At 39.3% G+C, this 13,111-nt stretch overlaps 1 protein-coding gene across 1 annotated transcript in view; it reads left to right on the top strand.

Moving 5' to 3' along the window:
• The window catches only part of LOC107723835 (probable tRNA (uracil-O(2)-)-methyltransferase), a gene marked incomplete at its 5' end in the record, with an annotated part of 48,750 nt that extends 35,921 nt beyond the window's left edge, over nucleotides 1-12,829 (top strand). The window contains 2 exons of the mRNA XM_016532553.1: nucleotides 5,492-5,608; nucleotides 12,205-12,829. Of these exons, the coding sequence (XP_016388039.1) occupies nucleotides 5,492-5,608; nucleotides 12,205-12,407 (320 nt within the window). The remainder of the gene's footprint in view (nucleotides 1-5,491; nucleotides 5,609-12,204) is intronic.
• Nucleotides 12,830-13,111: the final 282 nt, after the last annotated feature.

Raw genomic sequence — 13,111 nt, forward strand, 5'->3', positions numbered from 1 at the left:
TAACATTTCAGCTGATTTAAAAGATACAAAGCTGATTTAAAAGATACCCCCCCCCCCACCACCACACACACACACTTTTCCCCACAAGAATTTTCTCACATTTAAAACATCAAATCTACATAAATGTAATCACAGAATGCAATTAAATAATTTCTAATAAATTACATTTAAATTTCAATGCCATTAACACATTTCTCAAATGATAAAGAATCACCCTTTTGATAGAAAACATATTTTTCCAAAATATGGTACTATCATAAAACAATTCCTCCAATTCACATCAGCATCTGCTTATGACTGAGCTGCAGTCATGTTGTTCGTGTAGTGCTGTGTCTGTCAAGTTGTGAATGGCTTCTTCCTTATTTCCTTTTACCAGTGCCAACTGGGTTTCTAAACTGCCTTTCTTCACAATAGTCCATCTTTCTTTTGTGTGACACTGTCTTGTCTTGTGTCCCATCCTTCCACATGCAAAACAAACAAATTTCTGATCTTTCCTACTTCTCTCCAAACAGTGCCTTGCTATGTGATCATCCTTTCCACATGCATGACAGACAAAGCTTTGATGAGGTCTCTCATTGTCTTGACAATGTCTAGCAATGTGACCAGCTTTTCCACATACATAACTAATGGATGTCTAGATTCTGCAGCTTTCATTTGAATATTTGTATTGAAATAGTGTCATTTTGGAAATGATTTGTTCGTATGGCGTATTTACATCTGTCTGCAGAGCAATGGCTTCCCACATGTGCAGTTAATGCAGACTTAAACATGAGGTTTTGTTTAGATGTATTTTACACACCACTGTAACAGCTAAACCTTTCCCACAACCTGGATGCATATGGCATAGGATTCTCTTCAGTTTCCATTGTCACCTCAGTTATCTTTCTCAAGTTAACCAAATCAGTCCCAACAACTCTAAGTAGAGCTTCTCTCTTTGCGCCTGTGTCTGCTCTTTGTTGCTAACCTCCTGTGAGAGAGCACTAGTTAATGAGCGAGAAAGATAATAAGTCTACAAGCTTCTGTGTCTGACACACTATAAATGTTTACTACCTTCTCCAGTTTTGACAAGAACTCTAAAGGATCCATGTTATCAGAGTCAAAAGTACCCACTGCTGTAAAAAGACTTTGAATGTCCATAAAAGATGGCTGTCTTATAACAGCTTGGCCATTTTCAGTTCTTTGACAAGGAAACCTCTCTTTTCCATTACCAGTCTGCCTTGTTTGCACTGGTTCTATTGGGAACCTCACAGAATCATCTAAAGGCTTCTTTGCAGTTATTCTCATCATATTCAGAATTGGATTGGGCATGTGTACCAACTGTCTAGTTGTCACTTCAAACAAACCTCTAAATGACTCCCTCTCTGATTCGGCCATTTAAATTTCTTGTCTCAGTTTTACTGTCTGTTCCTTCAAAAGACATGACATTGTCACTGACTTGAGTTTAACAACTTGTTTTCTGTTCTCTAATATTTTCTTAGTTACCTTGTATGAGACGAAAAAGCTTGAAGTGCAATCAAATATTCATGTTGCGATTAATTGCTAATGCTTTTATTTAAATGTCATTTAAATAAACAAATATTCGGTTTTTTATGAGCCCAAATATTCGAATACAATATTTTTTGTATAATGCCCATCCCTTGCTTGTTGTTCTGTACCACCACTACCTCCTCTTGCTTATCCTGTAGTCTTCGGATTCTATTTATCTGGGTCCGTATTTATCAAGACCCTGTGAATTACTCGCAAGAACACTGCTAAGAATTTAATTGATGATTCACGACACTTTTCTGTGCCACAAATGGGATTTTACATGATGACATAGGCATGGACCAATCACTGAATAGATTTCCTTATTTAAGAATATTCTCAGATAAATTCACATTGAATGGTGAAATTCCTAAGAGGAGTTTACATTCAACATACATTTGACAATAAAGGATTTTCAAGAGAATACATTGATATACACATTGAAAATGAAAGATAAACACGTTTTCCACCATGTCTTAATTACAAATTTTAAACCGGTTTGCTGTTAGTGTTGGGGCGATATGCTCAATTGTTATATAGTCCTAGCGTCAGCCTGTGAGGTCACGATACACAATATTATCGTGATGATTTATTTAATTATTTATTAACTTGGTTTCATTGCCGAAAAGTGAACCAACTCCTGCATAACACCGCAAGTGTGAGCTTTGCGTCAGCTTCACGTTAGCGTTACTACAGCGTCACTACAGCTGCAGACTTGTGAGAGGATTCACATTGGAAGCGTTTGTACGTCACATCAGCGGCTCCAAAGCTGCATATTTCTTTACAAAGTTGAACAGTTATAAACCTGAAAGTTTTAAAGTCTTAAGTTTGTTAACATGGGGATTCACATGTTAACACGGGGATATGCACGTTAAAGGTGAACAACAACAGCTCCGATCATGTCGTTTCAGTCATATTTTGATATACAGTAGAATGTGCTATTTATAATGTCATTTTTATAATACACCATTCTTTCACCCAAACTGAATAATTAAAAACAAGCAAAAATAGACTCAGCGCCGAAACCATTGCTTCAGCGCTGCTCACGCGACGCTCCTGCTTGATGCTCACACGCTGATCCTGTTCCCATTGTGAATGCACTCATTTGTTAACATGAATGCCGAAAAAAGTATGTGCTGCTCACGCTTGCTGTGTGAAACCAGTCTTAGGAAAAAGCAGTCTAATGTTTTTAATATGACTGAATTTGTATTTAACATGATAACAATTTAATAGAAACATTGTGAGTTACTACTTCCTCAGTTATTTAAAAAGCAAATAACATTTGCTTTTTGAAAATGAGCAAAGAACATTTACATTACCGAAGAACATCATAACTGACTTCAGTCTAGCATGAGTATTATACACTTTAAAAAAAAACTCCTGTTATAATCAGTGAAGCTGTATGATGTATACACTGACTGCACACATCTGCGGTGCGTTACAGCTCCGACACGGCCACCGGAGCTGATCGCAGCCACTCCTAGTCAATGCTTGCGTTTATACCAGCCGCGCCGCGGTACGTTTCTGAAGCGTCTCCGAGCTGCACTGTATTTTTAATGAACAATAAATAATCATAATAATCGTCTTGCTATCGTCAAAGACATCAGCAACAGGCAATATCTCTGACATGATACTATCGTCTATCTGCACAAACATAAAATGACCTGCCTATATATAGCCTAGATTTTATGATATAATCAGCCACCATGGATTCTAAAAGAAAATCGAACTGGCGGGAGGAAGAAGTGCTACTGCTTGCTGAATTAGTCAAACAGCGGAAACATGTTATAAAAGGCCAGTTCAGCCCAACATTAGCCAGCGCTGACAAGAAAAAGTCAATTTGCAAAAAGGCCTATTGTAAGAGTGATTCTTAGCTTTAAGAAATTTGATAAGTTGATTTTATACTTAAGTTTGAAAGAAGGAGTAAATTTCATGAATTCTCAGCACTTAAGACTAAAATGGCACTTTGAGAAGCTTGATAAATACGGGCTCTGGTCCTTTGGTGGAGTTAATTCCCACTACAATATGACACTGATCAACTGAGTCATCTTATTTTTCTATTAATTTACATTGGCCTTATTCTCTCTGAAGGGAGACACAAAATGTATTATTACATTTGTACTAGATATCATATCACAACTTAAGATACAATGATGTCTAGCATCAATGATACTAGACTTATGTCTGTTGCCTGGTCATATTACGTATAAAATATAAAATTGCATGTCTCATACTTTCAAAGATTTGTTTTTTCCCCCTTACCAAGGCCAAAGTGCATGCTTAAACTCCAATAGATTAAAATGTGTATAGACCTCTGAAGAGATACATTCCAGCTACCGCTCGAGAAGAAATGTATGTGCAGGGTTAAGGTTAGGAGAAGTGTATATTTATTAGCTGTGCTTCAACACACCTAAACTGACATTCACTGGATCTGAAGATGAACTTGCCATAAGAGATTGGGTTCACTGAGCACTGGTTGGGGAAAAGGTTTCTGCAGCACATCAGGTCTCGCAACACATGTGTCTACTCCTTGTTGCTATGGCAACACAATTACGGTCTGTAGATTGAGATTCCAGAGTCATTTAAAATGTGTTCCCTGAGTAACAATACAACAACAATGTTTATTTATAGAGCACATTTAAACACAACCGAAGTTGACCAAAGTGCTTTACAAATAATAAAACACAAATAAAATAAAAGAGTAACAAGGAAATCAACAAACTAATAAGATCAGCAGAGTACAGTAAAAAAAAAACAGGAAACATACTAAGGAGTGTTATAAGCCAGGGTGAAAAAATATGTTTTTAGATAGGATTTAAAAATACTAATAGATGGGGCACTATTAGTAAAAATACGAATAGATGGAGTACTAGGAGATATTTTAGGTGCTACTTATAAGTGTGTCTAAAAAGGATGCTTATTGATCGTATATAGAAACATTATGGGCCTTTTTGATACTATGAGATCAGGTTCAATACTTCAGTACTTAACTCAGGTCTGTTTTCTCAGAAAATGCAATATGCCATGTTTAAGTGTAAATTTACCTCCAAAAGCAATCTATATGGTAATGTATTGTTGACTTTTAGAGCATTGGTAGCTGGTAGTGGCTATTATTCCATGTTGGACCATAGATGAACAGATCATACTTCAATACTTTGATTATGTCTTGCTTACTGTAAAACACAGGCCAGCATTGCAGTTCCTCTACAGGAAATCAAAGCCAATACTTATTTTCTCACTTTGTGGCATGACAGGTTCTTTGGCAAGCGCCTTCATTGCATCAGATGCTTGAAACGGCTGCTTTCAGTTGAGTCATAAAGCTATAAATTCACAAAACAAAAATCAGCTACCAATCTCAGAAAGGACAGTGAAAAAGTTGACAAACGAAAGCTATTCATTGATAACAGTAAATTTAGAAGGTGTTTTAATAAAGTCACATATTGTTTGATGTCAGGAGTGTTGAATTTGAGTGATTTTGTTTTAGAGAAATAACTGTTTCCATATCAATATATGACGGCTATAACAGATTGCAACTAAAAAATAAGTTCAGGAAATTAGAAATTCTCTCTCTCTCTCCCTTTTTTGTGAAAAAAAAAACTATTTAAAAGTTTTTTTGCCAGTTTATATGACTGATTATATTCTAGTTTCATGTCTCTGTCATGGTCTTTTCCTTCTCAAATAATTTAAATTCAAATCATTATTTATTTATTTATTTTTATTTGTATTTTCATTAAAGTAGCCATGCCATAAATGGGATAATGTACAGTCAGCCTGTCAGGGTTTATTTTGTAGTAATGGCTGCCTGACTGTACATTATTCTTCAAACCCTGAAACAGGTTAGGGATTGTGTGGTAATAAAAACAATGAAAATTAATTAAACTTTGAATAATTTGATAAATAGTAAGCCACTTCTGCTCCTCCTCCTCTTCTAATATCCCTCACCCCATCTCCTTGCTTTTTTTTTTAGGCAGTTTGTTGATTAGTGAAGTAGTCAACCTCCTGGACCAGTCTTCTCTGCAAGCACTAAAGAAAGAGTGTGGCGGTCTCCAGACTCTACTGAAAAACAACTACCAGGTGTTCAGAGGTATTTAGCCCTGTTCTAGCACTCTGTATGCCAGCTACACTGCAAAATTGATTTTCTTAATCAGTATTTTTTCCTCATTGGCAGATTTATTTATTTTTTTTAGCAAAAAAAATAATATTTAGTTTTATTTTTTTAGAAAATAATACTTAATATCTTAAGTCATTTTCACGTTTCGATTCAAGAATGTTTAGATGTTGCCAGCACCAGTAGTCTTGTGGGCGTCCCGAATTCATGTCCTGGCTCATGGACCTTTTCTGATCTCGCCCCCCCCTCACACTTCCTTTCAACTTACTGTTCTATCAAAATAAAGGCATAGAACGCCAAAAATAAATCTTAAAAAATTAAAATAAATGGCCAACATTAAGTTACCCTTTAGGAACTCACACTGCATCGGAAACACTTTGGAAATGCCTCTGCGTGGCCGCGTCCTGAAGCATGTGTGAAATCACCTCCTGCATTTTAAATCACCTCCTCCACACCTCCTTCCTTTCTTCCCTGATCTCCATGCTGAGGTTGTAAGATTATGGGAAAGGCCATATTCTGCTCATCTTTTCTGCCCCAATGTGTCTAACTATTAGGGATGTAACAATATCAAAATCTCACGATATGATAATATTGCGATATAAGGGTCCACAATATGATATTTATTGCAATATAAAAAAATTAAAAAAAGATTTTTTCCAAAGAATTGGAAAAAATTTACATTTTGTACATTTTAAAGTTAAAGTATTCTAATGAACTTTGAGAGTTCAAAATTAAGAGCTCCAACCCATGTTCTTAACTAAGAAAACTCAAGTCAGAAAAAAGTCAGTGAATGGACTTGTACCTGAATTTAAAGGGGACTCAGCCCTCTTTTTATTTGTGGTATGCTATCTCAGTCTAAATTACATTCACACTGGTGTTTTAGGAAGCCAAACAAATTAGAATATAATAATAATAATAATAATAACAACAACAATGACAGTAATAGCTATATATTGTAAAATAATTGCACTGTAAAATAAATGAAAATGAATATTTCATAGGTATATTATTTTTGCTTTACACTACAGTAAGGAAATGAAAGTACTTCTTTCCTAATTTCTACACTTGAAAGAGATATTTTGAATTTGGACTGCATTTATACCGCTAGCTGTCAGCAATTCATGCTGCACTCTTAAGCTTTTATTTTGATGGAAATGGCAGTAGAGCTTTTATTTTAAAGGCAATCTCCAGCTTCAGTGAAAACATGCTTACAAAAACGCGTCTCACTACAAATCTAGTGAAATGCTGTCATTTGCCGTGAAAATAAAGCATAACTGGTGGCTGTTGCATTCCCAAACGCGCGCTAAACTTACGGCACATGCAATAAACGAGTTCACTGCATTCATTCACTGTAAACTGAGCCATTCTGAGATGCGGAAAACACCAGATCACGAGCTGATCGCCTCAACAATGTGTGCGCTTCGCTTTTAAACGCAGCAAAAACAGACTTGATGAAGGGATTTATGTTAGAATAAGAAGTTTAAATATATTTAAACAAACTACACATTTTGCTCAGACGACTTATCGTTTCATATTGTCATTTGACCACGATAATATCGAGACAGTTTTGCTATCGTGATATCACGGTATTTATAATATCGTTACATCCTTACTAACTATTCCAACATGTTGGGGCTGAAGCAGCAGGGCTATAGGGTGATGCCCAGGGTTGAACGGACACTTGCCAGCTATCTGTCCCTTGAGTCAGCATTGTCCCTGAAGGCTCCGGCACTACCCACCAAGCTGCTCAGAACAACCTCGGCTTTGGTGGTTGAGGCTTTTTACAGCGACAGGCCAGGCTGGCGCATGCCTGCACACCACAGTGATGTTGCAGGCATACCAGGCTGACCTGCTTAGGGACCTGGATGAAGCTGAACGAATTGGCTCTGATGACATCAGGGAGCTGCGGAGGGCCGCAGATTTGTCTCTCCGGGCCACTAAGGAAACAGCCATAGCTATTGGTCGTTCCATGGCAGCCTTGGTGGCCATGAAGAGGCATCTCTGGTTGAACCTGTCAGACATGAAAGATAAAGACTGGTTCTTCCTTTTAGACGTCCCACTTGTTCCTTCGGGCCTCTTCGGTGATGCAGCGAGCTTTGTCGTCAAGAGGTTCCAGGAGGGTAAAAGCAGGCAGTGGCATTGCAGCGGTTCCTCCCCCGCCGACTCCAGGTCTCAGGGGCTGCTGGACAAGAGCAGCTGTCCTCTAGCTCCTCATATAGGGTGTAACATAAGAAGAGCGTCGCTTCCCGACCACCCCCTCAGAACCATCAGGGGTCGGGCGGCTCTCTCAGCCAAAGCTGAAGATTGTCAACTGGACCCAGTTAACTGCCAAGTTGGTTCAGTGCTGGAGTTCCAGCAAGAACGCTTCCCCACAGGGTTATCTCCCTCCACTCTTAAGGTATACGTGGCAGCTATATCTGCTTACCACGGCCTTTTGGAACCTGTTGGTAACACATTTCTTTCTTGGTGCTTTGAGGCTGAGGCCTGCAATATGCACTAGAGTCCAGGCTTGTGATCTGGCCATGGTCTAGACGAGCTAAGTAAGGCCCCTTTTGAACCTTTAGAGGATGTTCCGGAAAAGTTCTTGACACTAAATACAGTGTTTCTATTAGCCATCTCATCTCTCAAGAGAGTTTGTGACCTTCAGGCCCTTTCCGTGGCCCCATCATGTCTTGACTTTGTACTTAGAATGGTGAAAGACTTATTGCACCCAAGGTTGGGCTATCTGCCGAAGGTGCCCACTCTTGTTCCACAACCCAATAGTGCTGCAGTCATTTTGTCCTCCTCCCTTCCGGGAGCCAGACCAGGAGAAGTTTATTTTGGTGTGTCCAGTTTGAGCACTGGACACCTGCGTTCACAGAGCTGCCTTGTGGAGGGAAAACTGATCAACTTTTCGTCTGCTTTGGTCCACCCAAGAGAGGTCTCCCGGCGACTAAACAGGTGGACATTAACCCTTTAGAACCTAAAGCTAAAATAGGCCGTTTTCACTCATTTTGTTTTTTTTTCCCTGAGTATAAAATTATAACACAATGTGGTATCTTCAAGTGCAAGGTGTTTTTTTTTTCCAGAAAAGTATTGGCTTTCAGGAAATTACAGTTATTGTAGATTATTGTGTGTAGTGAGTTAGTAAATTTAAATAGACAAAAAAATTTAAAACGGGAAGAAATTTTACTGCTTTTTATTTAGAAAAATTCAGTGAACTGAATTTAGAAATTCAAACTCATGAACGAAAGAATCTAATGCCTCAATCTTGAAAAAGGAACTATAATACATATATACAAGTCTTTTTGGGACACTGGATTATCGTATGCAACGACGCCGACCCATGCTGGCCCTCTGTGAAAGGTCTTGAGTGTCACTCACAGGAACAGGCAGATGATCGCATCTCTCACTCGGGCTGCCATCCAGTGGAACACCTGTGAGCTGCGCAGCTAGCAGCTCCTGAAAGTTTTGCCGTGTCATGTGCTTGTCATGGTGGATGGCACACAGCTCTTTGTGTAAAATGAAGCTGTTGGTCACTGCAATGTCCAGGAAGTGCTGGAAAATTGTCATGTACCACTTCCGTGTTTTATGGTGCACCGAATTTGTTCCGAGCATCTGGTCAGAGGTGTCACTTATTGTACTGCTGAACTGATGTTGGCCTGGGAACAGGGACCTTCTCTTTTCACCCATCCTCTGTCGTCTGCCACCTAGCACGGTCTCCCCGCTGTACACTGTGTGGAGAGTTGTGCACATGGAGACCTCCCTTGTGTCCATCCACTTCACAAACAAAAGGACATCATCTCTGATCCAGCGAATGCTCCATCATTGGTGAACTTTTGTTCAGGGCATTTTGTTTGGTTGAGGGAACACCAACTCTTCCTGCTCGATAAGTTCCACATGCACCGGAATCCCAGCTGGTGCAGATGTCGAAAGAGGAGAGGGCTTGTGAAGAAATTGTCACAGTAAATCACATCAAACACATCAAAAGACAGGCCTTTCCCAGATGCAAATTTTGACTTCCCAGTGTAGATTTTGAAGTCAATGGTGTAGCCATTGACATCAGCTAACACAAAAAGTTTATGCCCCACTTAGTAGGCTTGGCCTTCATATATTGCTTGTAGGATATCCTGGCTTTGGTGGCAATCATCCTCTCATCAACAGAAATGTGCTGTCTAGGGTGGTAAATAGGCATGCACCTGTTCCTCATAATGTCCAAGAGTGGTTGCACTCTGTGGAGACAGTCGTATTCCTCTGTGCCCCTTTTCTTGTCATTCTCTGCATCTTCCATTGGATCATTGATGTGCAGATTGCAGGAGATTGCTAAGAAACGATCCCTGGACATCACAGTAGCAGGAAAGGGAACATGAAACAAAGTCTTCTTCCTCCAGAAGTCCCTCACTTTTGGTAGATCCATCACACCCATGTAGAGAAGCAGACCTATGTACTTCTTCATTTCTTCAGGGTATACATCAGCCCAGTGACCAACAGCTTCATTTTACACAAAGACATGCATGTACACATGCACACACACATACATGCACGTACACACATACACAAATATACAGATATACACATATGCATGCACACACACACACGCATGCACGTACACACACATTCGCATACACACACGCACACATACACATACACACTCACCTATACACATACATACTGTATATACACATGCACACATTCACACACACAAACATACAGATATACACATGCACACATTCACACACACAAACATACAGATAAACATATGCACACACGCATGGACGTACACACACATACATATACACACACACTTATACACACACATAGATATGTACATGCACATACATACACACAAACATGAATGCATACGCACTTACACGCGTGTGCATATAAATGCACATATACCACATAAGTGTGTGAAACAGTGGTATTTCGAAGTGAAACACGGCGTCTATGACTATTTTAATCACATTTCTCATAGATTCATCAGAAAGAAACATAAGCTTCACTTACCAATCCACATCTGGATCAATGCTAGCAGCATACGCTGCCTCAGCATCTGAATACATCGGGTCATGCTCAGCCTCTTCCCAGGTGTCATCAAAGATCAAATCAATCGCCTCCTCTCTTGTAAAACCTTTCTTCGCCATGTTTTTGTCTGTTTTTTAATTATATTTTGCACTTTCAAACTCTCTAACCTGCTGCGCTCCGTATCTCCCGCTTCAAATCCGTCCATCCCACTCTCCCCGAAAGCCGCTGTGATTTGCTGATGGAAAGCATGCAATTTTTTTTCATAGTGCAAACGGTTGGTGAGTTATGATAATATGATGATAACATGAATACAGAATGGTTAATTGTGTCGGCACCGACACATCCAGTTTTAATGGGTTAAGCATGTGGATAGTTGAGGCTATCTCCCTAGCTTACGAGTCCTCTGATGTCCCCTCACCTCTGGGGTTCAGGGCCCACGCAACTCAAGGTATGGCAGCCTCTAAAGGCCTTCTTATCTGGTGTTTCTATACACAATGTTTGTGAGGTTGCGGGTTCTACAATGTTTCTACCCTGCTCACCTTCGTCAGGTTTTATAACCTAGATGTTGGGACCACTCCAGGTTCTAGAGTGCTTCTGTCTTGAGGTGTGTGCTTTGACTTCACACTAAACAGGCATTCGTCAGTATGGCGGAGTTGGTATTCTTGTTTCCAAAGCGTTTTCAACGCAGCACGGATTCCTGATGGGGAACAACTCTAGGTTACGCATGTAACCATAGTTCCCAAAAGGGAATGAAACTCTGCGTCACACTGCCATACCTCCTGCATCCCTGTGAGCACTTGTGTCTTCCTATCAGAAGCTAACGCTGTTTACACTGAGTGCCCTTTTAAGCTTCCTGGTCGCTACATCACCCCGCCTGTGACATCTCGCTACTCTATTGGACTGATTTCACGTGTGCTTCAGGACGCGGTCATGCAGAGGCAGAGGAAGTCTCGGATCCCTTTTTGGAACCATGGTTACATGCGTAACCTAGAGACACTTTTCATCACTTTGAGCTACAGTAGCTCTATTGTCTGACTAATCTCTGCATAACAGGAACAACCCTCAAGAGATGCCGTTTTAGAGATGCTCTGATCCAGTCACCTATCCATCTGTATTAACCCTTGTCAAAGTCATTCATATCCTTTCACTTGCCCTTTATTCCTGCTTCTAATACATAAAATTCAAAAACTGACTGTTCACATCCTGCCTAATATATCCCACTCCTTGAAAGGTGCCACTGTAATCATATAAATCAGTATTATTCACTTCACCTGTCAGTGCTTTTAATGTTGTGGCTGATTAGTGTACATTACTGACACTGTAAACATGTTAGTGTGTGATATTAAAGAAGATGAATAGGAATCCATATTGAAGTGTGAATGTGCTTGGACAGGGTAAAAATAAGCTCCTTATCTCCTAAGAAAATACCACTCTGGTGAACATTGTAGACAAGCTAAATCCCCACAAAATATTACCTCTTTAAAGGAATACTCTTAAGTTCCTGATATGATTCTCATTTCTTAAGGCTTGCAGGTAAATTGTTCTCTGCTTCTGTTTCTTTTTCATAGTGGAGGGTGGAAGTGTCTTTATTCGTGACTGGAGGGTGCATACAGCACAAAGCTCTCGAGTGAGATCCAAGCGCAAACCCCCTCCCACAGGTGCCCTGAAGACCCGGCTTTGCTGGTTCCACATACACCATCCCCACGGATGCCCTCTGCCCCGAGAGCACTGTGCTTTTGCTCATGGAGAGACTGACTTCAAAAACCCCTGAACATGATTCAGACATGAACAGTAGCTTGTTTTGGAAAAAGAACATTTAGAAAAAGAAAAACATATTTTAGTTGAATTTTTAATTATCCCAGGTGCACTGTTTTTCTTAGAAATAAATTCAGTTACTTTCATAAATAAAAAATAAACCTAATGTCTGTTGTATAAGAAACATGAAAAAATTAATTATGTCCAACTGTGTACAGAGTTTATTGTACAAAAAATTTTAAACTTGTGTAATGGGATGCATCAACTTTTGGCAGGAAATCCCCCCCACTGGAGCGTGAAGAGGCTTGTGTTTGGAGAGGCATATGCTGTGTAAATGTTAGGAGCATGAATAATTTGGAGGGAAGAGTGGGGAGTTTTATTCAGCAAAGATTTTTCAAGTAAAAAATAAATAAATGCGTTTTTTTTTGTTTTTTTTACTTTCCACTCTTAAAGGATTCTGAAATAAAATATTTCCAGCTCTGTTGTTGTTGTTTTTTTTTTTTACAGATTTAAGACTGAAAAGATTTGCCACAACAGGAATGCATTTTATATAATAAAAGCAGCCTTGGTGAGCATTAAAACCTTTAAGAGAAAAAAAAAACTTACTCGTAGTTCAAAATAAGGCTCTTTCAGTAAGCATATTTCAAGTCTGAATTGTTAAGAAAAGGAAGGTTTCTTTAATTTGCTTTCTGCATAAGGAATATCTTTCAAAAAAAATTT

The sequence above is a fragment of the Sinocyclocheilus rhinocerous genome, unplaced genomic scaffold (assembly GCF_001515625.1).
Source record: "Sinocyclocheilus rhinocerous isolate Xijiao unplaced genomic scaffold, SAMN03320098_v1.1 scaffold1094, whole genome shotgun sequence".
NCBI classification, from domain to species: domain Eukaryota; kingdom Metazoa; phylum Chordata; class Actinopteri; order Cypriniformes; family Cyprinidae; genus Sinocyclocheilus; species Sinocyclocheilus rhinocerous.